Source organism: Branchiostoma belcheri, unplaced genomic scaffold (assembly GCF_001625305.1).
Source record: "Branchiostoma belcheri isolate BF01 breed outbred unplaced genomic scaffold, Haploidv18h27 scaffold23, whole genome shotgun sequence".
In the NCBI taxonomy this organism is placed as follows: Eukaryota; Metazoa; Chordata; class Leptocardii; order Amphioxiformes; family Branchiostomatidae; genus Branchiostoma; species Branchiostoma belcheri.
Genome location: NW_017803824.1, coordinates 2,013,644 through 2,041,127, shown reverse-complemented (window position 1 = coordinate 2,041,127; position 27,484 = coordinate 2,013,644). Strand labels below are relative to the sequence as shown.

General features: G+C 40.9%; 4 protein-coding genes across 11 annotated transcripts; 2 read left to right on the top strand and 2 right to left on the bottom strand.

The window, feature by feature from the left end:
* Positions 1-361: 361 nt before the first annotated feature.
* On the top strand, positions 362-4,752 carry LOC109470612 (zinc finger protein GLIS2-like). Of its 2 annotated transcripts, none has more exons than XM_019769624.1 (6): positions 362-469; positions 942-1,092; positions 1,872-2,048; positions 2,639-2,772; positions 3,375-3,493; positions 3,881-4,752. In XM_019769624.1, exons 2-6 carry the CDS (start codon positions 1,060-1,062, stop codon positions 4,726-4,728), a joined length of 1,311 nt encoding a protein of 436 aa, XP_019625183.1. In that variant the 5' UTR covers positions 362-469; positions 942-1,059; the 3' UTR covers positions 4,729-4,752. The 2 variants fall into 2 exon arrangements, with proteins under 2 accessions (XP_019625183.1, XP_019625182.1); XM_019769623.1 differs by having other exon boundaries at positions 1,872-2,060.
* A 2,434-nt stretch (positions 4,753-7,186) lies between these two features.
* On the bottom strand, positions 7,187-10,439 carry LOC109470644 (mitochondrial import inner membrane translocase subunit TIM16-like). The gene is made up of 6 exons (XM_019769672.1): positions 10,366-10,439; positions 9,364-9,448; positions 8,799-8,887; positions 8,511-8,564; positions 8,259-8,324; positions 7,187-7,904 (listed from the first exon to the last, which is right to left on the bottom strand). Exons 1-6 carry the CDS (start codon positions 10,366-10,368, stop codon positions 7,812-7,814), a joined length of 390 nt encoding a protein of 129 aa, XP_019625231.1. The 5' UTR covers positions 10,369-10,439; the 3' UTR covers positions 7,187-7,811.
* On the top strand, positions 10,393-15,096 carry LOC109470626 (leucine-rich repeat-containing protein 59-like). Its single transcript, XM_019769651.1, has 8 exons — positions 10,393-10,483; positions 11,248-11,354; positions 11,530-11,589; positions 11,748-12,014; positions 12,255-12,327; positions 12,580-12,741; positions 13,100-13,156; positions 13,470-15,096. Exons 1-8 carry the CDS (start codon positions 10,474-10,476, stop codon positions 13,667-13,669), a joined length of 936 nt encoding a protein of 311 aa, XP_019625210.1. The 5' UTR covers positions 10,393-10,473; the 3' UTR covers positions 13,670-15,096.
* Positions 15,097-17,648: 2,552 nt separating this feature from the next.
* Positions 17,649-27,409, bottom strand: LOC109470616 (magnesium transporter NIPA2-like). Of its 7 annotated transcripts, none has more exons than XM_019769627.1 (7): positions 27,291-27,409; positions 25,632-25,702; positions 23,464-23,505; positions 22,163-22,381; positions 19,747-19,894; positions 18,886-19,046; positions 17,649-18,314 (listed from the first exon to the last, which is right to left on the bottom strand). In XM_019769627.1, exons 3-7 carry the CDS (start codon positions 23,501-23,503, stop codon positions 17,731-17,733), a joined length of 1,152 nt encoding a protein of 383 aa, XP_019625186.1. In that variant the 5' UTR covers positions 23,504-23,505; positions 25,632-25,702; positions 27,291-27,409; the 3' UTR covers positions 17,649-17,730. The 7 variants fall into 7 exon arrangements, with proteins under 7 accessions (XP_019625186.1, XP_019625190.1, XP_019625191.1 ...); XM_019769631.1 differs by having other exon boundaries at positions 23,464-23,481; XM_019769632.1 differs by lacking the exon at positions 23,464-23,505.
* Positions 27,410-27,484: the final 75 nt, after the last annotated feature.

Genomic DNA, 27,484 nt, shown 5'->3' with positions numbered 1-27,484 from the left:
AATAAAGTCAATGACATCTGTCCTCATGGTAACTAGTGTTGGGTGACATCATGTTGCAATTTTATAGCAGGAGGGATTAAACCATATACGAAGGTAAACATTATGCATTTGCTTTGCAAATGTTACCTGTTCAGTAGCAGTTATTTTCTTGTTTTCTAAATTTGGAATATCATAATTACTTACAAACTACCTCCTATGATAAAAGACATAATTGCAATGGTTTCTGAACAGTCTTTAGCATGATCCATTCACATTCTTTCTAAATCCTGATTGCTGCAGGTAAAATATGTAACCCTGTAGGTAACTCTGTGCAGGTATGCAGAAAAGTATTTTGAGCCCTGCTTTGTGTTGTTGTAGGTGTTCTTGTGGAGTCAGAACTTCAGGATCCCGTCACATCAGTCAGTCTGGGCCTGCTGAGTGAGGACAACCCCATCACTTCTACTGTAACTCTCAACATAGCCTCCTCAAGGTGGGTATTGAACACTGGATACTAGTGTACTATCTGTATCTGTGTGGCTGGTATAACTACCTTATGGCGTAACACACCAATGTAGTTGAAAACACCAGTCTTCACAGCCTTCAGCAGCAATGATAGGGGCTCTTTGCATAATGCTCTTGAAGAAGAAATAACACTAAAAATTTGGATGAGTTCAATTTATTGTGTTGGATATTACAGTTTGAACTTGCTTCATGGATATTACAGTTTGAACTTGCTTCATAACACTAAAAAGATGCTAATCATAGAGCTGAATCATAGCAGTATGTACAAGCCAGTTAACTTGTATTAAAAGAAAAATTTCAGTGGCAAAATGGTTTTTAGACAAGTGTTTAGACATATATCAAAAATAATGTGCCTGCCATGTGATATACTGTTATCTATACGTCTCACACTTGTATATCACATATTTTACATATTAATTCCCAACAACTTTTCCCACCAGTTTGATAGACTCTCCCGTGGTGTCTGCTGTTCTGGAGCCGACAGGGCTGTTAGCGGGGAACTTGCCAGGACACCTGTCTGTAGACGGGGGAGACTCCAGACAGAGTGACAGTGACTCCATGGGGATGACACCCGACGACGCTGTCATTAACGTAAGATCACGATTTAGTAGTTTATTGAGATACCCTTTAACCCCTTTCCAGGACTAAAAAAAAAAAAATTTGGCATGTGTCTGTATCTGTATCGGTGTAGCCAGTATAACCGCCCTTCGGCATAATACACTAGCTTTGCAGGCACACGGCGTGGCAGCCTGCTATATTACACTAAACGACCCGTTACACATAATCTTTGCACATTTAATTGCAGTTGTTTAAAGCTTTCTAGTGATGTACTTGTCAGGATAAAAGCTCAGCTTTGTGTAATGTTGAAAGTCAAATGTTTTCAGAATTTAGAAAACTAAAAATAGAAATTCTTACACTCAATTTATTTGACAGTTTTTGGTGTAAGGTGCAAGCACTACTTTAGTGTTTTCAGGGGTTGGCTGTTTGTCCAGAATTTCAAGCAAATCAAACAAATCAAACAAACTTCACATTGGCTACAAAATTGGTTCTGCAGCTTGAAAATCATTTGTCATGTTGCATGTAGTGTAATTGAAATTTGATAATTCTGTTCCTGGTCTGTGGCAGTTACTGTATATAAACTAGTGTATTTCTAGGCATAGAGCACTAGATGTTTAATTACCTTGGTAACAGACTTTGTTTGGGGTCACCTATTTTTAGAATGAGGCCATCCAATGTATAACCTTATTGTTTGATTAGGATAGTAAAAACTGTAGGTCTTCAAGCTCAGTTATATGTAATTTAAGCTCAGTTATATGTAATTTGATATGCCTTTTGTGCTTTTAAAACAGTGCCTCCTATTTCCACTGCAGTTTTCTACTTCTCACGATGACAGCGTGCACGCCACCATCAAACAGGCGGTGTCCCAGGTCTCCCAGACCATCCCCGCCTACCTCCTGACGGGGGACACCATGGTCGACGTGGCGTCGCCGGGCGGGGCACTGCTCGGCAACAGCCTGCAGGATGAGTTTGAGTGCAAGTGGCAGAAGGTTAAATCTACTGTAAGCTTCCTCTGCATGCATGGTATCCTACTGTATGTGGTGTTGCTTGGGGTAGATTTGAGGGGAAAAACTACATTTGTATAGTACCAGCGTTAGAAATACCCACCTGCAGTGTGCATTTTGCAGAGACATTTTCAATATTGCTGAAGAAAAATTATTAAGTAACCTGCAATTTTCTGTATATGCTGTGGGTTCATGGCCAGACTTATAAGTGTCTATTTGCATAAAGTATTTCTGAATTGCAGAACAAAATTTTAACATTCTGCAGTATTGCAGAACACTGTACATTATACTTTTTATTTCCACAAATTTTGTTTGATGGTCTGAAAATCTGATCATCTTGTGGGTTAGCTGCAAAGTTGCTTATAATTTTATACTTAGTAACAGTTGCTCTAATTTTTTGGGGGGTATTTCTACTGAGCTTTGTATTCACGTGATGATTGTCCTAAGTGTGTTGCACTTTTACAAATCCTTGTGTAAATTGTTGATTGTAGCAGGAGTATACTGATATGTAGGAATGTATTTAGTACAAAATTGTGTCTCATTTACCAATCTGGTCTTTCCCTGCTTCTCCCAAGTGTGGGAAGAAATTCAAGCGACTGGACGACCTTGTGAACCATGTGAACGACCTTCACATCCGCCCGGAGAAGGAAGTGGAGTACTGCTGTCGGTGGGAGGGCTGTGCTCGCAGAGGGAAGGGGTTCAACGCAAGGTACATGTAGGGCCAAGGAAAAAAAACGTTGTGTTTCCTGTTTCCCAACTGACCCTAGAAAAAACTGCCGACCCTATGCTTCGACCTTTCCTAGCTCCATGATGTGATACCTGAGTGATGAAATGTTGAGCAATCAGTTTTCCAACATTGACATTGAAAATAGAAGTGTGCTCATGCAAGTTTTACTTGGTTCAACAGTATTGTATAAGAGATCGCCAAAGTAAACAAAAAAATCTCTACCTACAGACCCAAATTTTTTCAGGACTGAAATAGGAAACAGAATATTTTTTTCAATGGGCTTTAGCAAACAGAACATGCAATGCTAAATCAATTCAACATACGTAAGCCACTTTCAGGATATCACCTTGGAAGCCTTGGTTTATGACTATGAGTGAGTTTTGCAATGACATTTGAAAGAGCACACTTTCTTCTGCACTGTTGTATTGTCAATGGTCTGTGTTATATTGTTAAGTTAAACAAAATGTATCAAAGATGGTGTTACTCTTCAACGATATAACAATACGATATTAGTTGCATAGTTGAATAGGAAAGGAGATACGTGCTGTGTAATTGACGTTTCTTACTTTGTCCTGTACATGTAGGTATAAGATGTTGATACATGTACGGACACACACCAACGAAAAGCCACACAGATGTCCCAGGTGCAACAAGTGCTTCTCAAGACTGGAGAACCTCAAGATTCATAACAGGTCACATACAGGTCAGTGGAATGGTCAAAGGATGCTCATACATATTTAGGTGCTCAATAAGGCTTTTTCCTGCTGATTTTAGGCTATAAGCCAAAATGCTAGTCAGTCCAAAAAAGGCCATTATTGTATTTAATGAAGTTGTACATAGTAAAATGTTGAACTTTATTCCAACACAAGGATTACACAGAGATCAAATTTTCAACAACCACTGTCACCTTTATCAGGATAATTGATGACCAATCATTTCCGAACGTAATCTCAGACATGTGACTTAATTCACTGGAGACTTTACGGATACCTGGCGTCAGCAATTAAGTTGTACATATATAATACTACGAGATGAGAATACTGAAGGTAAGAGCGATACAATCACATTCTTGTATTTGTTTTTTCTCCAGGAGAGAAGCCATACGTGTGTCCCGTGGAGGGCTGCAACAAGCGCTACTCCAACTCCAGCGACCGTTTCAAGCACACCCGGACTCACTACGTGGAGAAGCCTTACTACTGCAAGATGGCCGGCTGCAACAAGAGATACACGGACCCCAGCTCGCTCAGGAAGCACATCAAGTCGCACGGGCACTACGTGAACCAGGACCAGCAGGAGGCCTGGCTCAGGAAGCAGCAGGAGCTGCAGCAGGCCAGACAGGAGCAGAAGAGGCAGGAGCTGGAGAAAAAACTGGCCGCCGAGCAGAGCGGGGACACCTCGGACGGGGATGATTCCTCGCCGAATGACGGCAGCTCGCAGGCGGATCTGACCATTCCCGGTGCGCAGGAGTTTGTGATGGCGACGTCGGCGGGACAGGACCAACAGGCCACCCTGGTGACGGTGGTCAGTCCGACGGTCATCTGCCCCAGCCCGCTGGACTTGAGCAGTATCTCGCACCTCCCCAACCACGGCCACACCTACATCGCCACGCCGACCTACATCGGGGTGGTGGCGTCCCCCACCACGCCCATCGGTCTGTCCCCCATCCTTAGTAAATCTAACCCCTTCCTGTCCTCCACGGTGACAACAGGTGTGCTCGCTCACCTGAGCGCGACAACGGACAGTGTGGTCACCACCTCCAACTCCCTTCCCCCGCTGGAATCCCCTACTAAAGGGGTCAGCTCAGAGGGGCACGAGCTGGACCAGTCGCTGATCGCTTCCGGAAACGAACTGGACTCTGAGGTGCAGGACTTGTCGACAGACGGCACCTCGCGACACGCGGACGAACACTTGATGGGACCAAAAGAAGTTGAATCATGAGAGGAGGATGATTTGCTGACTTGTTTTGAATCGAAAGACAGGGACCAAATTCAGGCAGTGCACTACTTCTCAAGAGAAGGATAAAGGTACCCCTGTTGGTAGGGGTGTATCTTCTCAGAGAAGATACAGTAGTAGGTTCACACAGTTAAGTAGTCAATGAATGTTGCATTCATTGATATGAGAACAGATGAAAGCCAGGACATATCAGACCTTGTGTAACTGGATTTTACAGGGATAGTGTTGGCCCTGACTGTAAGGCTTTGCCTATAAACGATGTGTATGAGCGCAGCCACTACACGTGTTCTGTGGATGTACATGTACCTTACAAATCAATGTGACTGTGCAAGGTGCTTTGGAGCTGCTTGTCTGTTGTAAGTGTAACGTTTAGAATGAATTGACTTTGGTTTTATCCTTACATGAAGGATTTTAATTCTTCATTGTGAGAGTATTGGATGTGTGATTCTGTTAGGAGTACACAGGTTTCTAAAAGAAACTTTCAAAGCTTGAGATATGAGTGGGAAGTTTGTTTGTGCTGTATTGTCACCAGTTGACCCTAGGATATGTAAGTTACACTGTAACAAGTGTATATTTTCTGTGAGGGACCAGTTCAGAGTTGGATAGGGTAGAGAAGGCAAATGCCTTTGGTATTTTGTAAAATACTAGCACTACTCTGAAGGCAGAATGGTGAAGAGTTTGAATTTTTAATTTTCACCCAACTGCCAAATCATGTAAGATAATGTAAATACACTATGATATGGACAAATCTCTATATGCAAAAAGTATAGAAAAAGTAGCCCTTGTAGAGGTATATCACGCAAGGTAATGTCAGAAAGTAGCTGATATTTCACAGTCTTGCCTTAAAAAACACAGTTTAACAAAAGTTTGAACACTGGTCTCCTTAATATTGGATCAAGGCACATAGTCGGTAGATCCATGTTTAAACTTTATACAGGATGTAAAGTTCCAATGTCTTTGAAAGATCGAGCCTGCATTCCTATACGTTGTTGTATCTTTACCATTGCTATAACGTATATAATTATGGTGATACATGTATTTGACTGAAAGCATGTCAGAAATGTCATGTATATGGTGTCTTTCCAAGTTTTAAGTGACCAGTGTTTTTGCTACTTTGAATATTCGTACTTAAAGGCGAGCTAGCTTCTTGTTTGTGGCAGAAGTAGAGATTTTTTCTGCCAAATAAATATAAAAAAGGAAGTCAGTGGCAGGACCATTGTTCTGCATAGGTAAAAAAAAGTCACCAACATTTAGCAGCTTTTCACTGCAGTTAAAATGTGAGCACTTGTTTTATTGTTGATCCTTTACTGTTGCCAGTGGTACGTACTGCCTGTTGAGAGACTAGAGTCCTTCAGCTATGATGAGTCACAACATATGCCAGGAAGTGATGTATCTATTCCTGAACTGTCCTGTTGCATCTGCAAAGGTTCCCTTAGTGTAATACTAGTAGGTTGGATCTCTATCATTTCTGTTGTCAAAAAAAGGTATCTGTTAAACAGGTAATGAAATTGTGTCTTTAGATGAATGGTTTTGCTTGCATCTTCTTTTTGAAGCAGCTCTAGAACACTGCCAAATCATGAAGGGAGTGAAAATGGCCACGTTTAAGCTCAAACAATTTCTGCCACAAATTTAAATCACAGCTGATTCTAGGATCTAAAAACCCTAAAATGTTGAGTGTTGTACACTACCTCGATTTAGATGCACATGTGCAGTGTATATGTAGCTGCCAATTCAAAGATGACTGGAAGTTGAATTTGAAGTAAGGGTGCTTACTGTGCCATGCATGGGATATACATTCCAAGAGTCAGTTACTGAAGGGCATAATGTATATCTGTTCATATGATTGAAAGTTTATGGAGTTTATGGATTAAAGGGGTGATCTTAATTCAGTTCTAGAGCTCAAGAGCTAATCTGCTACTGGTTGTAACAGAGGAGACAGGTATCTGGTCATTCTGGTGTACAAATGTTTTCAATTTAAGGAATCAAGTTTATCACCAACATCAAAAGCACTGGTCAAGGAATATGTCTGCTGGACAACCCAAGGACTGGTCTGGTGTACAGAAATGTTTCTAGCAAATTCTACCTTGAAGCATGTTTTAATGTGTATAGCTGAGGACCTGTGTTTAAAAGTGACAGGAGTTGGACTTTATGTGGCAGCCCACAGTACTGTGTTATAGTCGTATATAGAAAAGAAATCTACGTGTCTGTATGGCGTGCATTGACAATTTGTCCTGGGCTGGTCCCAGTTTTGTACCAAATCCTCAGAGTCTATATATTTGTATTTTATGTGTAGAACTCACACCTAGATGCCTGTGCAGTGCCACATGTTGTATACATATGTTGTAGTTTTGTACAATAAATATGCTATTATTGTCACTACATAATGTCCTTGTCTGCTTTATGTATTAAGAACTTCAGAAGAATGATTCATGTTGACAAGTTGTAAATATAAAACTGATTTATTCTTGTAGACATCATATGAACATTGACCTACATATAATATATTTAGATGTTGTGATACTGCAAATACTCCACATAGCAGTTAGGGAAATCAGTGGCAGAATCTACCATATGAAAGACAATACATATTATATCATGTGTTACAACTTCAAGAAAATCCCCCAAGGACAATTTCATTAAACACCTTTTGGGCATTTTAAATTCTTTCTGGTAAGAATACACTCAAACTGGATATTCCCTTCCTGAAAGGAAAACTTGATGTTCACTGCTCAGCTTGAATTTGGCAACTGTGGGCAAACCAAGGCCACTGGACAACTTCATTGCTGCAGTGCTCTATGGCACCTGAGGAAACATTCCAATGTTGGGTAGGGTAGGGGCAACCTAAATTGTTGATCAAAGGTAAAACTTGTAGTAACTATCTATGGAGCTTTGCACATGTACAATCTACAGTTCTGTACATCATCATGAGCTTCAAATATTTACACAAGATTCTCAATATCCCGTTCAGTCCCAAGTTCCTGAAGATCTAGTGACCTTCAAATAACACATCCCAAGCCACGTCCACTCCCAACCCTCTGATGATGACCCCAATGAAGTTCCCCATATTGTCATGACTCGGAATCTTCCTTCTGTTTCTTTTCTGTTGACTTGACTTCCTCCTGTCTCAGCTCCTCATCCAGTCTTTCCTTTGCTCTATAGACCTGGGACAACAAAATACATGAATGTAAGGTTCTGTACTCTCCAAGCAGAGGTTGTGGGGGAATGATCGTTAGCTTTTTATATATGGCCATGTTTTTTTTTTTTGTTGCTAATCCCACCACTGTCGGTGGCCGGCAACCTTCTCTGGCTAATGGATACTGCCTGGCCAATTTGATACTGTCTTTTTGCCACCGAAAGGTATCTCTGGCTAATGGATACTGCCCAGGCCAATTTGATACTGTCTTTTTGCCACCGAAAGGGATCTGCTTGGAGATTAAGGTCCTGAGGATTTTTTAAAAAGGATGTGCCAGGTGATAAACACAAAAAACAGTCTGATTTTCAAAAGACATCCTTACCTTTGATTGCAAGTAGAATGATCCTCCTTTTTTCTTGTCATTCACATCAAAAAGGTGTGCATAATTCTGCAAGAAACAAGTCAACACGTATGTCAATGTTGAAAGCCCTAACTGAAGACACAGGCCAGTTATAATGGCAGTTCTTCAAACAAGAATCTATTATGCATTATGGTATGCTATGTTGTGTTTTGAGTAACTCCTGCAAAGTTCAGATTGCCTTTGGAGTCTTGTAAGGAATTATTAACTACTTACCTTTTCAACAAGTTCTTTGTCCAGTTTGTCAACATTCAGTATCTGTTTTGCTTCCTGGAGTGGAAATAAAAGAGTCAGACACTCTAGGTAAAAAACATTTTGATCACATAAGAAAAGCCAGTAGACGGCAAGCGCATTAGAGTGCCTCATTCAGGATTTCTGATGGGAGGTAGAACTTTTACAAGTCTCTATATCTATGGTCTGGGAAATCTCTAAATCAACTGACACCGTGAATTCATAAGGAAGTTAAATTCTCTTCTGCTCCTGACCTAGTGATGATCAGCTTACCTGTACAGAAATGCCCATCATGCTGTCGCTGGCCGCCCTCTTGGCTCCCTGTCTGCCTCCTCCGGCCGCTTGCTGGGCTCTTTGGGCATCTGAAAGGAAATAGGAAAAAATTAGAGACTTCCTGGAAGTGTTTTGTAGATGTATTGGTACAGTATTTTATGATCATGGAGAGATACCAATTGAATTACATTATGGAGTGGATTATAGCTCATATGATTGTATGACATACCCTGCTATGACACCAAGGTTCATGTGTCATACCATGATTACACAGTACACAATACACATTCCTGGCGACCACATACCACATCCTAACACACAGGACATGCCAAGTCACAACCCTGTCAAGCAACTGAATCCCATGAAGCATGCTGTGATTCAGTACTTTGTATTTTCATTCTCTGAAAAGGTAAAGCATCAGGCAGGCTGTGAGAAGAGCTGTTGAACTAGCCTGGAGTCCAGCCTTGTTAGCTTCCCCGCTGGTGAGGTAGCGGATCTTGGGGAGCAGACTATTAAAAGCTAAACATGGCTGGACTCCAGGCTACTGTTGAACCCCATGACTTACTCTGGAACTCCTGTCTCAGGGCTTTGCTGAAGGCTCGTCCCACCACCTGGACTCCCAACACCACAGCCTGCACAAGGTACTTCGCCTGTATGGGGAGAGGTATGAACTGTGAACAAGGAGAACTTGCTGATAGCTCCGTCTGTTACCACTGAGGTAACATTACATGTATATGTGGCCAGGAGCAGAGTGAGACAAACATATCTAAGAACATATTGAATATCCCGCAGGGACAAAAATTTGAGCTGTTCCAAACGTAGTGAGGAGGGATTGATTACACTGGGCACGAGGGTTATGATGGTCAGATTGGACACTTGGACATGGGGGTTGAAGTAACTGCATCAGGACAGAAGCATAAATTGGGCCAGCAGGAAAAAGGTGGTAGCCTGGGTGCCAGACCCATAGCACACTGGACACAAAGTATCTGAGATACTTGGTGTCCATTGCGCTATGGCCTATAGGTCTGGCACCCAGGCTAAAAAGGTGTTTGAAGCAAGGTCACGGCAGCAGGTCAGAGAGGGTAAGCTTATTGGGGTGTTACCTACCCCTACTTTTTTGTGTGTGTGGGGGGGGGCAACAGCCCATGAGTTCAATATATGGTATTATGGAGTCAGTGTCATGACTCATGCATATGGGTCAGTTACATCATCTGGAAACCTACTTCATATATTACCCCTGTAGGAGCTTATCTAAGCAGCTCTTAAGTAGGACAGACTAGACACTATTATTAATTCACTACGCCACAATGTGAACTGAAGATTCACCAACTCGACCAGAGTAGGACAGTTGTGCCAAAATTTGTGTTTCTGGGACGAGGTCAACACAACGTGATGAACACAACGTGCGAAAAACGTGGGAGGGCAACATCTAAATTTGACGCCAAAGTCTGCGCGTTCAAAGTAAAATCGCTGTGCTTAAACATCACAGTACGTAGAAGTAAACATTACGGAATATTGGTGTTGAGTTCTAGCGACAGAATGCGCTTACAAGTTGACAAAAACTCACCATCACCAGATTATCCTTCTGTCGTCTCCCAGACAGACGTCCTTCTGACTTACGCAACACGCATGCGTCATAGGCCGAAGGTTAGAGGTCAAAAGCCAACTTTTCAAAATGGCAGCTGGTGAGTAACGTTTTTCGAATCTTCATTTTAAACGGCAAATAACTAACTTTTTATACAGACTCTACCACTTATAATCTGCATGGATGAACTTTATACCCTATGCATTGACCTCAATAGTATAAGGATGGATTTAGTAGGTTATGTAATGAGTAAAACGATGTTATATACCCTTGGTGACAAGACGCCTCACATAGTGACACGTTGCACACACGCTTCTTGCAACCAGTGATGCAATATTAACCAGTAATGTGATAATATTAGTGCTGTGGTAAACCGTAAACCGCAAAATAATTGGCAGCGTATTTTAACCTGTTCATAAATGTCGTTGGTGTACTTGACCATGGGCATTCGCGGGGCTTGTATGAACTTGATTTTCCTGGCCTTAATCTGCTGCTTAAGCTGTTAACGTTAATTTGAAACCCAACACCTGGATTAGAGACCACGTCTAAAGAAATAAAATATAGACGTTAAGCAAGCACAACAACAACGTAATTTATGAGGGTGAAAAAGTGAACTCACAATATAATCACCAATGTAATATAATTTTCTTAAGACCATGAAAACAGCAGATCAAGCCACTTTTCCTTCCCAATTGTCTGCTCATCTGTGTCTTAACCTGATTTGAATCAGACAATTTATTGGGCTCCAACTTCTGACACTGTGCCTTTGACAAAGTGGATAACAACTCACTGCCCCTACAGCCTGAATAACAAACATGTTACAAATTTCCATCTCCAAGCACTAATGTGACTTTTCTCCACCAGGTAAAGGTGAGACAAAGTGGACCCTGAAGGAACTGAAGGACCGTCTGGATGGGAATGAGCTGGACCTGAGTCTGTCCAACATCACCAAGGTTCCTGTTCAACTGCTGGTAAGGAAACTTTTTACTTTAAGAAATTTTTATCAAGTCACGAAACAAAAGTAAGAAAATATTAAGTGAAGGAAGTTTGGAAGTACAAGTAATACCATGATCATGTGTTTTCATCTGATCAAGTATATCTCATTAGTCAAGACATATTGTACATGTTGATTCTGTTGTTCCACAGTCCAGTCTCCCCAAGGCCACAGTGTTAGACCTGTCCTGTAACCTCCTGGTCAACCTACAGGTCAGTGTTTCTTATTCAGTTATTGTCTGATTTCTCAAGATTTCAAGATTTCACTACTTGAAATGTCTATCCAGTTGCTTTAGTAACTACTATCTCGGTATCCCCTTACCTGGATGTCTAACCTTCATCAACATCAACAATCTTTTGACTTGTTCCAGGACACCTTCTGTACCCAGCTGACCCATGTGGTCAAGCTGGACCTCAGTAAGAACCAGTTGGAGGAACTTCCCGCCGACTTTGGCCGACTGACCAGGCTGAGACATCTGGACCTCTTCCAGAACAAACTCAAGACCGTGCCGGTCAGCTTCTGGCAACTGACCAGTCTGCAGTGGCTGGACCTGAAGGATAACCCTCTGGACTCGGCCCTGGTTCCAGTAGTGGGGGACTGTCTGGATGAGAGACAATGTAGAAACTGTGCCAAAGGGGTGAGGTGGACATCTTTTCTTTTTCTTGTGCAGCTCCTTTACTTTGGTTTTGATTGTAGTTGTGTTTATACTTATAGATGATGATAAACTTGTGAGACTCAGTGTCTCTGTCTATTATTTTTCTTGTCTTTTTTTTCTTGTGCAACTTTTTTTCTTTGATTACATTTGTATCTGTGTTTATAGGAAAGCTAGACCCACGAGACTGTCTAATAATTGTATCCATTTCCTCTGTATTACCAGGTGGTGAGTTACATGAGAGCTGTGAACTCAGAGTTGGAAAGAAAGAGACAAGAACAGCTCCAGCAGCAGCGAAGTGAGTTGCCTCACTTGTTTTGCTTATCTGCTCCAAAAGGATTAATTAGTAATTTAGTAACTTCCTAAATTATAGCCTGGTTTCCAGACCCATAGCACACTAGGCCCAAAGTATCCAGTCATAACTTTGATCCTAGTGTGCTGTGGGTCTGGCACCCAGGTTAGTTAGAGCTTTCTCAGACTCTCACTGATGCTGCATACAGCGGAAAAGTGGCTTTACTAAACCGCGGGTCTACCCCACTGTTCTCTGCAGAGCTTGAGGAGGCGAGGCGTCTGCAGGAGGAGCAGGAACAGGAGCTGCGCAGGAGGAAGAAGAAGGAGGAGAAGGAGAGGAGGAAACAGGAGTACGCAGCACGGCAGGCCAGCAAGAAGCAGCAGCAGGAGGGAGGGGGGCAAGAGGAGGGCGCTGACACTGGTATTGTATTTGTATTTGTTGGCAATGATACATACATTGTATATTACTTGGGTCAGCATTGGTAGACTCAGGTGGTGACGGTTCTACCCAAAAAAAGTGGACACAATACAACAAAATGAACAATACAAAAGGACAAAGTAGATCAGAATCTAGGATAAAATGCAAATCCTGCAGTAAATGGAATAAATTGATCAGTATACAATTACATGCACTGGAAAGTGATAAAGAGCAGATTCTGCTATAAACCTTAATGGGAGTTTTGTTTGAGGTTTGAGTGTCCATTTTGTGGAAAAGATTGAAAACTTTGGTCTGCATCATGTGACTAACGGTGGCCTTGTGTGTCTCTTTATTGTTACAGAGGAAAAGGCAAATGGGGTTACCTCATCAGTTACTCCAGAAAAACACAGAACTACAGGTATGTGTCCTTTTCTATTCTGATTAAAACAGCATGGTTTATACATGTACATGTATACAGACTTTACTAAACAGCCTTGCTTTTGTACAAAAGTAAACTTGGCTTATCTCATCTTAGGATTATAGTTGAGTTTGATGATATTAAAAATGATAAATTTGCTGTTGTGAGTCCATTTCAAGATGTGCTAAAGTCACAAAAGAACAACACAACTAATCAGACAAATGCATATCATCTATGTATGTATTATTCTTTTGAGTTGCCCAGTTTTGATAAACTAAGGGGTAATGCTAATAGTACTGTTGTTGTTTTCCAGGGTCGTACTGTTACAAGCTTCCCCTCATCATCATCCTGTTGTCAGTCATTGCTGTTGCCGTGGCAACCTACTTCTACTGCGAGAGTGAGCCGACCAATCAACTCTGTCGTGACCTTCGAACCCGGGCCCAGCAGGTGGAGGGGGTCGTGAGGGGGTGGGTCGCTGTTGCCAAACAAGTGGCCGCCGGGCAGAAGGAGTAGAGGATAACCCGTGTTGTTTGGCATGATGTGCTTTTCTCAGCATGTCGGCAGGACGTACTGCACCTGCACAAAACCAGTAATGTACTGTGCATAGCACTTTGGTAGAACGTCTCATATCAGGTCGTATTGATGTGTGTAAGATCAACATCCTGTCTGTAGTTTCCAAATGTTATGTTGGAAAAGATATCTTCTGCAACAGGCAAAATTCTGATGCAACGTTGACGCGCAGGCGCAGTACGTTCTGCCGACGTGCTGCTTTTCTCTGTCTCAAATTTTAATGGAGTATGTAAATGTACACTGGCAATGGCCACTCTTTTATTGATAATTTGCTAAAATACTTCCTTAGGTTCCTTCCTTGCTACAGTTTTTTTTTTTTTAGAAATGAAGGGTTAAACTAAAACTCAACGTTCAGAAAATGTTTAGATGGCATTTGCCATATTTTTTCAACCCTGGAAGGATTTTTCCATTTCAATTTTTTTCTTCTACTACAGACATATCCAGTCCAGTGTAAAATCTATAATGTTGCAAGGAGGTATCATAGATAGCCTCCTCAGATTGCCAAGTGAAACAATATTCCTGCAGAAATCTCCACCTTCTCTAAGTAAGTTGTGCAATGTTTTGTAAGTGTAAATATAACGTTTGATCCCAAAATTACTCAGCAACGAAGTGAGCCATAGAATTCTTGGGTAGGTACATACTGCATGTATCATAAATGAGGCAATCCTTGCCAAGATCTAAGGAACGAACTTGGAGTGTCTAGATAAAACAGTTAGAATGTGATGAGCCGTAATGTCATTTAAATAGGTAAAGACAGCTTGTGCATACTACAAGGCTACAAGCCATGACTGGCTGTTAGAAGAAGTGATGTCTCTATGAAGTTTGTAGCTTATTGGATGAAGTTGTGATGAAGTGTATGGTACATGCAGACATGCGTCTCTAGATTTAGTGTGTAGTGGACAAAGTTGTATTTTTGTGGCAATCAATTAGACTACATGTATGATCCTTTCAAAGGTTATCCTTTGTTATAAAAGTTAAGGTCTTGTTACTCACAAATTTGTGGCACTGTTTGTTAAGAAGACGACTTGCAGACTGAAGATTACATTTAGAACTCAGTGAATGTACAATGCCCTACTGTGTATGATGTACTATTTGGGCTTGTCACTACCTATCCTGCTTCATGCACTCTTCGATTTGTATGTGGAATGACACCAGTAGATGAGGGACGTATGAAAATATGACAGCAAGTTCTTATTGCGAAGTTATCTTGTGATTTTTAGCCTTGTACTTAGTTAACAAAACATTGAGTTGAAAAGTGTAATGTTGAAGTTGTATGATGGACAAGTATGATCTTTCTTAATGTTGTTGCTACATGTGAAAATCGTTCCCACCTTTATTATTGTTTGGAAAACAAGATCTGTTTTTCCTCATGTTTGTTATATTGTCTGTTTTTTGTGCCTTTGCATACTAAGTAGTCTTGACAAATATCCAGCAAGCCCTGCATTTAACCTGTCATTCATCTCACATTTGTCAGGTGGCGCTATTTACACAACATTCAAAGGGATAGGCTACTCTACTCTCCAAGCAGATCCCTCTCGGTGGCAAAAAGACAGTATCAAATTGGCCAGGCAGTATCCATTAGCCAGAGAAGGTTGGTGGGGATCAAGACAAAAAAAACGGCCATATATAAAAAGGTAACGATCATTGCCCCACAACCTCTGCTTGGAGAGTAAGGCTACTCTGCTCCACTGCTGCTCTAGCCCACTGTAGGGGGGACTACATTGTGCTACTTTGGTCAGAGAACAGGGGATCTGGGGGCATATTCACTTTAACAAGGGCAGGATTTGTAATGTTACGTCACATTTTATTAACTGCACTTTGCATGCACCCATACACTCAAATGGAGACAAAATGACAAATCCATTTGTATCTATGAACTTTTATTCATTTTCACCAAAAACATAAATAGGTGTTGCACATCATTGCAATTATCTCTCTACAAAACTAAAAATCATCATCTTGAATATACATAGAAAATACTGCAATTAAAATTATAATGCAAAATGTACACATTTTTACTCAAACGAATGTTAAAGAACACACAGTAATGTCAGAAAGTATGAATCCCAATGACAAAATACACACTACACAATAGCAATAGGGACACAATGCGCAGTTCTGAAGGCCAGGGTGTTAGAATAATTGTAAAGAACTTCACAGTGTATGATCATTCAGTCAAGGACCTAAGACGAACAGTAGTCTAAGGCACTATGGGTACATGGCTTGTTAATGCATTGGAATAACCCATTGGCTGTTATCTGGTAGTCACATGGACTAGTAGCCCGGATACCAGACTGTTACTAGGGCCAATACACATGTAAGCCCAGAGTTAGCCCACTGAGGGGGTCTGTGGTAAAATTTCCTTCAGGACATGTTGGCCCTGAAGCCAAGGAGCTAGCCCTGGCACCAGTCTGGCACCCAGGCTAATGGAATAGTAACAAAAGATCTTATGAGCATATACTGTACATATTGTTGGAAACAGGAGAAGACTTGTGTGGAGTCATTCACACCAAATGTGTATATATGTCTTGCATATCTCAAAGGCATATTGTTCCTGGTCTCTTGTATTATACAGTTCTTCTTGATAAGTAATTGTGTCTTTAAAAAATGTTGCATTTAGGAAACCATGTCTGTACCACAAATAAGACCTTAAATAAGTTCCAGGCTAGTTATATATCAACTAGCTGCATTTAGAAATTACCACAGTCTGAGAACACCACTGTAATCCTTCAACTGTCTACCCTATCACAACACCATACCTTTACCAGATTGTGTCTAGCATTCTGCTAACTTCCTGAAGCACTGTCCACATTTTCTCTAACCCCTTTAAGTCGTAATCTTAACACCGATCCTTCAGCAGTTTAATCAGCAGCCATAACATAAAATCATGTTATTAATGTTAATCACAATAGTATTGTCTGAATGTTCATTAGAGTTCTACGTAAATGAGGTAATTATGACAAAAAACAACACAAATAGGTTTACTCTAGACAGTCTATCAACAGACATAGAGGACTGGCACCTCTGTAAGCTCTCAAAGTCGTATACATTTACAGCATCTCTTCAAAACCAGCCATCAAATTTTATCGATTGAATTAAGTACATCTTGCTGAAGCTAATACAACCCATTGTATATAGGACACACCAATAATATGTTAGGAAATCAAGATTACAGAATACATATAAACACATAAATCAGATATGTTAAGACAACATATAAGTCAAACAAATCAATCAGCTCTGAGCATACTAAATTACAGCAGCTTTCAACTCAGACTAAAATATTACAGAATTCCAAATAATATCTTACAAACTTTACAAGTTGAAGTAACACAGAACTCTCAATATCTATCTGTGGTAAAAGTATTGCACTGAACCTCTAGCACTCCAAATCAACAGTATACTGGTCTGTTAGAGTGGTTAAAGATCAAGTGAAACCTTTCTTCAATTTCAATTTGAAATATCATATTGGATATATTCATATCCCCTTCTTTATAATCAATGTTCTACATTGTTTCAATCATATTGCTACAAAATTCTAAAAGGACAACTATTCCTTTTCCTTTTATTTCAGTGGGAATGCATAAAAGCAGATTCTAAGGATTGAAGAGGGAATGATAGCATAACTACAACTCCAGCTAAAGCACAAATCGTGGCTCATGTTTGTTGTTGGCAAACCAGCTGACTACCACATGAGCCAAGTTACCATGTAAATAAACAAGTGTAGGACAAGATATGTTAAGTTACTAGCAGTGCTTTATTTCATCTCTTGTACAAAATTGTCATTAGTTTTAGGCCACTCTAATAATGTTCCCGTTATAGCTCTTTCTTCTCTATATAAAACTGCAGCGGGAAACTACAAAGCCCTGAGTTAAACGTGCTGCTATGAACTACAGCTAGGTGGCAAAACCCATTTGGTCTGTTTCTTTCCTCCTTCAGTGCAAAAACCATGGAATAAACCTGGACTGGCCTCCTAAGTACATTAAACAGCCACCGTCCGGTGATCATCTGACCACCTCCTCTTCTGACTGAGGGTCCTGCAGTAATGACGTGGTGCTCCCGTTCTGTAGGTGCGTCTCTTTCGGCTCGTCTCTCCTCATGAACGTCGGGAGGTTGGACAGGGAAAAGTTCACGTCCTTGAACGCGTGCAGCAGGAAGATCCCGAAGACAATAGTGAGGAACCCGCTCAGGGTCCCGATAATGTCCTTGGCTGTCATCAGCTCCCACTCCTTGTACAGGATAGCTGAGGCGCTGATGACGAAGGTGGTGAAGAAGACATAGTAGATCGGCGTGACGATGGAGGTGTTGAAGATGTCCAGCGCACGGTTCAGGTAGTTCATCTGCACCGTGACGCAGGCCACCAGCGAGGCCAGCAGGAACCACGTCAGCAGGTTGGTCAGCTGGTTGTCCCCTCCGAACGTCTGCTTGAGCGACAGTCCCAGGCCCTTGCACGCCATGACGGACAGGGAGCCGATCATGGAGCAGATGGCGATGTAGATGAGGATGTTGGTCTTGCCGTACTTCGGCCCGTAGTAGAAGATGAGGACGAGGGAGATGATGACCACGATGACACCGTATGTGATGAAAGCTGGAGGAGAGATATTGCCACAGTGAGAACAAGAACTAACTACCGGTAGATAAGGCAAATGCACAATGTTTACCTTCACATTGTCCAGTCCACCAAATTACTGCTCTGTATATTCTTATCCACACTCATTCACATATATGATACAGGTATATGGTGACCAGCCTCTTTTCTGTTCTGCTACAATATGTAACTCAACACCACCCGTTGGTGACAGACGTCTGGTTCATGTCATTGACTTTATTTGTTTGGAGAAGAAACTGAGCAAAAACAGTATGTTTTCCTTCTGCTAAGATAAACATAACTAGGAAGAATCTCCATTATTTATTCATACAAAACCATGCACATTCAAACCTGGTACAGCTAGGCAACTGCAGTCACAAGCCACATTAAAACAGCCCTATCCAATTTTACACAGATACTATCAAGTCTACTTTTTTCATGGCCCTATCCGTACCATGTTCTATGAGCATGCGTGACAGTGTAGTCTTGAGTTCAGACGGTGGGGTAGCTGATCTTGGGGAACGGACTAAAGCTAACATGGCAGGACTCAAGGCTATGACAGTGTCCTTACCAGGTTCTATGAGCATGCGTGACAGTGTGTCCAGATTGGTGACCTCGGCCTCAGCAGGTGCGTGGATGACCATAACAGTGGAGCCCAGGATACTCAGCATGCAGCCGATCTTCCCGTGAAGGTTCAACCTCTCTCTCAGGAAGTAGGACGACATCACAGCACTGGAATAAGGCATGGAGAACAGTCAGTCAGATTGCTGAAGAAATAAGATTTAACTTGGTCACCAAACCTATTTTTTGGAAATAATTTTATTGCAGATAAATGTTTGTACTGCATTGCAGGCTTACAGACTTAAAACGTTTAAAACATTCAATAGAAAGTCCATTCACAGTACAATGTCACTTTTTTTTAGCAGGTTTCTCTCTGTCAGAACAAAAAGCAACAAATTAAGGTGACTGCAAACATGTTTCCCTTGGGACATTATCTGTGCACAGCTCCAATACCTCATTGTATTCCTTTTAGGTCTTTCCTTTTATTGCCTCTAAATCATAACAGACATACCGGTATCAATTTAACTAACATCTTTACTGACTAAATAATGTACAGTAACTTAGTATAGGTAAGCATTACAAAAAAAAAAGCACTGTAGATTTGTGAAAACATTGTTGGTCTGTTTTCTTAGATAGATAGACCATGCATTATAGATGAAGTTTAGAGCCAAGGACAGACTTAAATGCAGTCAGGTAACAATAAGAAAGTAAGCATTACAAGAAAAATAAAAAACTGTGGGTATATTGTTTTTGTTTTTTTTGTCTTTGGTCTTTTCAGAGCAATCACTTAGATACACCATGCATTATAGATGAAGTTTAGAGCCAAGGACAGATAACAGTCAGGTAACAATAAGACGGCAGGGTTTTATACCTGACGAGGACACTGAGTGCTCCCAGTGGCGTGACCAGGGTGGCTGGTGCGAAGGCGTACGCAGCGAAGTTGAACGTTTCTCCGAACCCCAGGGAGAAAAACCCCGCCCACCACAGCCACTCCTTCAGGTAACCATACCCTCCCTCACCTGGAAGATAAGACCAGGATTAGTTAAAGTTACAACTAAAGTCCTTCCCACAATCATTATTGACATGCTCACATATAGTGGTGCCCATCTCCGGTTCAGTAGCCCCTGGGCCACACAGTTGTGCAATCACTACAGCAGGGGGCTAGTCCACTGGTAGTGGTGTGTGTCTAACTCCCTAACTCATATACTTTCTCAAATGCTGAGTGCTGAGCAGAGAAAGCAGTATGGACCACTTTTTAAAGTCTTTGGTATGACTCGGCCGGGATTTAACTCACAACCTACCCACTTGGCCATTGCACCGGTTGATACGGGATAAGTACTTGTACGGTTTAATATTTCCAACCACACCTGTCCTTCGGTAACCATACCCTCCCTCTCCTGGAAATTAATCATGAAGTTAGGTATAACATTTCCCACCACATCTATTCATCAGGTACCCAAGGATGGATGAAACTGAAACTGAAGAAGACAATGTTTGGATTGTATGGTGTCCCTTCATAAAACATTCATGTTACTATGCTGAGATATACTACCTGCTGTAACTTCAAGCTATGTCATCAATTATTCAACAATGCCGACCCATGTGAAAAACATGTGACTCTCCTTTTCTTTTGTCTGGAGACATCTTAGTAATTATCATTATATTATGTCTGAAGTTAAATAAAAATAGATAAGAACTGTCTGTGTTATGAACAACATGTACAGGGTATTTACAGTTACACAACACCAATAGGACAGCAGCACTAAAAATGACAAGAAAAGTGTCATAGGGGCCCAAAGGTACCAGGTTCACGAGGATGTGTTTACACTAACGGTATACTATGTGTCCATTATGGCATACACACCCAGACAGAAAAGTACTAGTATGTTGACATAGTTAACCATAAAAACAAACATCAATGAATTTTGCATGTGTGTATCCTATGTCGCTATATAAGGATCGATATACATTTGTACTAGTACAGTTACCATTCCACCCAACTTGCCTTAATCATGCAAATTTTATTTATTTATTTATTGCTCTTAAAAACAGTTGGGTGGTACCTTCAGTCTCTGAAAGACTGATTTCCAAGGTAGCCCAACAGATAGCAATATTATGTGTGTTCATTGTACGTAACATATGCAGTTGAGTACATCTTGTGTTCCGAGTTAGAATGGTTTGTCCGAGAACAAGAGAGAAAATTTGGCCCTGCCCCAGTGTTAATGTCATTTGCAGTGTCCATTTCACGTGCGTCACAGCCAACCTTTACAATCTGCAGTGTGTTTATATATCACCTGTACACACGGGACTGTTTGGCAAAGGTGGAGAACTAGTTCTGGGAAAACGGCCTGATGTGTTCTTGACCTCATTTGTAACTGTCGCGGTTTCCCTACTACACGTAATGCCACATTCAAATACCATATAAGCTTATTGTGAATACTGGAATACTTACAACACAAACATGGCATTTTGTTTCTTTCTAGTCCTATTTTATGCAGGACTTTACTACAATATGTACGCCACCACACATATCAGCTACTAACACAAAACGTTGACTCAAACCACTTATAATTTAGTCAAACAAATACAAACTTACGTTTCAACACCAGATACAAGGTACTAGTGTGCAAAGTACATCGACTGTACCAACAATAAAGAATGGCTTACAAAGATTACTCGCCAATTTGCTTCTTTCAAAAAGGACTCAGAATACACAATGAAACTTTTAAGGCCATACAAAGGCAAAGTCCTCTACTTCTGTACCACGACTGCTATACAAGAACTTGAAGGAAATTCAAGGAAAGGAAAATCACAAATCAAAAGTTACAATTTTCCTTTTGTGACTTTTCCCCCTTTCTTGTTAACCATACATTTATAGACAACATTAAAGCCAAGGACAGACTTAAATGTAGTCCCATAACAATAACAAGGGAGGGTTTTATGCCCATTCTACAGAGAAGTTTGCCCCACCTGCTCTGGTGCCATACTGCAACAAGGAAATTACAAATCGCAAGTTATTCTATCTCTTTTCCACCTTTTCTTGTAAACATTATACCACACATTACAAATTTAAAAGCCAAGAAGAAATTGTCACCTGCTCTGGTGTCATACTGGGACAGCTTGATCAACACTTTCTTCTTCTTGTGACTAATTTCCCCCTTTCTTGCTTACCATACATTTACTGTATACTAGTATATAACATTAAAGCCAAGAACAGACTTGAATGTAGTCACACAACAATAAGATGGAAGGGTTTTATGGCTGCTTTACAGTGAAGTTTTCCCCACCTGCTCTGGTGCCATACTGCGACAGCTTGATCAGCGCTTTCTTCTTGATGACGAAGCTCGCGCCGATGAAGATGGTGGACAGGATGGCGAGCGTCAGCCCGATGTAGAAGTTGACGGAGTTGCTGTCCGCCTCCCGCGGCATCCTGGATGGAGCGATGATGATCGTTCCGTTCATAGTCGTGTTTCCCGTCACGTTGGCGATGGTGGGGGTTATGTTAGCTACGGGTACGAGTAAGAAGTACAACATGTCAAACTCACAAACACACAGTAAACAACTAGTCTCTACAAGACTCTTTTACAGGCTGAACAAATAGTAGAAATCGGCCTGGGCCCTCTATTGCCAAACAACTCCCCTGGCCAGCTACATTCTTTTTAGGCTGATTTCTACTATCTACTCAGCCTGCAAAGAAGTGTGGTGGAGACCAGTAAACAACTACAGTACTTCTAGATAGCAAAATCTACATGGTTTTCATTCTTTTTTAGACTCTCCAGAACCCAGAAAACAGTTTTTGTCATCCATTTTTGTCTTGATACTGTAAGGTGCAAACACCACTACTTTCTTGCATATTGGTCTACCCTTTGAGTTTGAGTCAATTAAGGTCACAAAGAAAAGATTTTGCCAACTGTTTTACAGATCTAGTGTTAAGACATGAGTCAGTACCAACCTGGCATGGCTGCTAGTCACCAGAATAGCAGGCGTATTTCTGGGCTTTACAAGGATGATTTGACTGACATGCCGTATATAGTGCCATTAATAATTCATACTGTTTCCAGGTGAACAGGCCTAGGGTACTAGGCACAGACCATGACATGACGCACATTAAAACAAACCATATATATAATGTTACGTATGAATGGCTGTGTGAATACTTCTGGTCACACGGTATTGGATCAGAAACTCTTATAGCTATGACATCATCCACTGCAAACTGACACATAAGTGTTTACATATGTGGTCTTGGTTTGTGTATTCAAATGAATCATCACAATTTTTTCTGCTGCAAATAATACTTTTCATTTTGAACTGATATGTTAAAGAAATTTCAGTATTACACAAAATAAGATATTAGTGAATCACATTACATGTATTTGTAAGGAATGTGAATATCAACAGGTTATTTGTTAGGTGTATATAATGCTGCTATATAAATTTTCACAAGAGTTACAATTTGCATCAAATTTTGAAGTGATCATGATCATTTTATAATCGAATCAAATCTTCCACATTGGGATTGGATATAGATTGTGTTTGGGATCATTGACAGCATTGGGGTGGTCACACAAAGAAACGACTGTCCTACCCATGGTGCTCAGTGAGACTGAGGTGGGTGTGGTGGACATATCTGGGTGAAAGGCACAAAAGTCAACCACATTGCAACGCCCCCTACTGGTGTGTGGAGGGACTGCATGCGTCACCAGAAACTTGCAGCGTGCAGACCTTATACCCAGCTGAAAAAGCTCACCCAAGCAGCAGGCAGAATCTGGCTTCCTTTATGATTATAGTGTCTGCTCTTAAATGTTAAGGGTAGAAATGTGTACTCAATAGTTTCATTCTCTGACAGTTTTCTTTCTTTCTAAAGGTAGTCCAGGTGTCTTTGGTAGAAACAGACTTTCGGATTCCAACCAGTGGAGAAAAAAGGGCAAGTTTGGTCTACCAAATGAACTTTTTGACAAAATCAGTATGTTGTGTATTGATACCTGAGGTATCTCTGAATTATGCAGAAAACCAGATTCAACATGCAAAACAGCAACCAAAACAATGACCAAGCATAAACTACATGCAAACCTGTGAAATGGAAAACAAAAAACAGAATGATTATGAAGTCTGTAGCCTCTACTTTGCCATAGCCATATATTTCCCTCTAACAGATGTATCACTGCTGCAAAAAAAGGAATGGTTCCCTTGTAGCAAGGAAAAGGTGGCAAGAGTTAGAGAGAAGTTAACTTGATCTGGTTGATGCTTGAGTGCCTGTCAAATGGCAGAACACATTTCAAGTAAGAAATTAGGCTTCTCTACAAGTTGGAAAACATCTTGTGCAAGACACATATCTAATTTTTTTTCCCTATGGACATATATACGTGAGGAACTGTGTCTATGCTTTGTTTTCTCGGACAGAAGTTATTAGGTCAACTTACTTCCTGAACCGAAATCTGCCATTTGAGGGAACCTTCAACCTGACCCATACTTACCTGTTCAGCAAGGTTACTGTGCATGAGCAGCACTGAGAACAGTTAGTACTACTGTAACACAGTACATGTAGTAAGGTAGAAGCTAGAAAATAACTTACCATTGTGCCGGCCGTGGTGTGTAATGCAGAGAGGAAGCATAGGCAGAGGACAGAATAAAATACAGCCATTGTTAATGTCCGTGTCACAATGGCCTGATCACAACATAACTTCATTAGCATGACGACTAGCCTGCTTAAAACAGCATGTTAAGGGTACATAATTCATATGTGACATCTATAGTCTCCTTTTTATACTGATCTACGTGGTATTTCAACAGCTAAAGGTGATACAAAGGTTTTTTTTTTTCAATCCATCATGATGTTGACATGATATTGTCCTCATGTAGTCATGTTTTTGTACGTCAAGTCGTGGAAGAGAAAAATACTATAAGGGAACAACACACGTGCAGGTAAGAAATGGCCAAAGACAGATTAAAAACTATAATTACTACTACATATATATGTATATAGATAAGTCCTGATGGCATGTATAAGGCAATCATCAAACATGGGAGAAACTGTGCATGTGATAAGATGCAAATTCAAGCAACAGAAATAACCTTAACCTTTAGCATGCCGGTACCACCTAGTTAACCCAAATCACAGAATGGACTTAATTTTTCTCTCAAATTTGGAAGGGTTCAATCCTCAACATGCAAATATTTTCAACTGAAGATCATGGGAAGTTTGTAGGGAAAGTCAACCAAATAGCCCTAATTTGTACACACGTGGTTGTATCACACAAATGTTGTGGAGGCAACTTAGCATGTTAAAGGTTAAGATGAATATGATCAGCACAATAAATGATATGTAAGTACCCCAATCATGATACATCAATGATACAAGTGACTGACAGACTGGATAAAGAAGACAGGATGTTATCTCTTTTGAACTGAAGACTTCTTTCTCTAAGACAAACATTGAGTGACAAGTGTGTCCAGTCTGTCCTTGCCCCAATCGCTTTCCCCTTGTTACCAACCCTATTTTAGCTGTCGAGTCTCTTTCGTCCTTTATTTGCAGAGAAAACGAAAGAGACTTTGCAGCTAATATAGGTTTGGAAACCTGAGGGTACAATTGCTTATCTTTTGTTTACAGATGTGCTTGTTTCTATGGTGTTTCCTAACAAGACAGCCATGCATTAAAGCAGAACAATATAGCACAAGTACTACAGGCTTACTTAGGTCAGCAGGTCCACATACACATGTATGACAACAATCGAGAGTGGTAAACAATGAGCATACCTAACAAAGGACTCTCCGAGAGAGATGATCAGAAATTTTTGCTTCTTCTTACTGGTGGCAATACTACAAGTCTGAAAAAGAAAAAAAAAACAATATTGTCAAATAACAACAGAGATGATCAAAATAGACATGAGGGACCCTGGGGAGCAATGGGCCCAGCATTCTAATCTCCAAGCAGATCTTTTATTGGGGTAATTGGGTAGGGAAATGGTTACAGACTGGCCAATTTGATACTGTCTCCACCAAAAGATCTGCTTGGAGATTACCAGCACTCATCCTGTAAGTAGTGTGTAAGAATTTCTGCTACAGGCATTTTTCATAATTGTATAATTTGACACACAGGTCCCGCAGTGGAAGTCCAACTCCAAGTGGATCGTTTTCCTGACTGCTACGTTTGTTCACAGCAGTGTTTCCACCGACTTTGCACCAAGCAGGTATTTTGACGTTTTGGGGACGTTAGGGTTCCCTTATTTTGTTCAACTGGGACTATAGAGTCAGATTCCCTTTGAGCCCATGACCTTTACTACCAGGGCTGGCAAGAATGCGGTTGGACAGCTACTCCTAACAGATTCTTATCTTATCTAATCTCATCTGATCTTATCTTATACTGAGCCAAGGTCTGAGGGACATCTTGCTCAGGGAGTCCTAAAGTATACATACACACACACACACACACACGTTTGTTTGTATATGTATATATATAAAGTATCAACATTGAATTTGACTGGAAACTTTGTACATATACATGTATTGTGTACATGTATTTTTTTTGCAAGCAAGAAGCTTTTACCTACAGTTATATGAAAGCTGTTTAATATCTATATAAAAGCTCCTTCTTCTTGCTTTTTACGCAGCACATACCGTACAAATATTTCCATTTTTCATACATCTGACATCCATCCATCCATCCTTTCTGCTTTAGAAATCTACCTCAAAGTTGAACATCAAGAGATCTACTCTATTCTATGCTACTCAACGAAGAGCACCTATGGCCAAATGGGTTGTTCAGTATAAATAAAGGTCGTTGTTGATTGGTTGATTGGTTGACATGTACTTAACGACTGTAACACAAATGATGTCTCCAAACGATGAATGATCACCTTTCTTCTTCCTCACTATGATTTAGAAGGGGACACAGTATTTACATAATTAAGGGCATAGAATTATGTTTTCTGTAGAACTCACAATCATATGCTGTCACTACAGAGCAAGAAGTTCTACAGGGTTTCACATGAACGAACCTCTACAATCGTAAAACGATTAGGTTACTTTTCAAAATCACTAGTACCGTCCGAGTACAGACAATATGATCAGATCTATATTATCAATATTACGTTATAAACATTACGTTCTTCAAACAGGACTGGCCTATTTTCGTAATGAGCACAAAACGGGCAGCTTAATGCCCTTGTTGTAATGATAAACAAAACTAGGACACTCTTTTCAGTACCTGTCACAGGATAGTACGTAGACTATTTGTCCAGGGACAAGCCGTCTATAGTTGGCCCCCCCCCCCTCCCTCCCTCCCAACCGTGCGTTCAAAATCGTAAAAACACTGACGACATTGCACTTCGGACGATATTACCCAAATTTCCGGGACCCCCGTCTTCTGAGAACGCTCGTGGTACGAGGAAAAGTGCCGAAGTCGCCGTGACTTACCTGTAGTTCCGGTAAAGACGGTGAGACGGCGGCTTTCTCACCTGTCCCGAGACCCAGTCGGAATGCTGTAGGTGTGGAGATTGGTGACGTCAGCGTCACGGGACGGGGAACTTTCGCCGGGAGGGTGAGTCATTGTTTACTTAATAAAAAGGCAGAAAAATACCCAAATCACAGAAACATACTACCGCAATCAA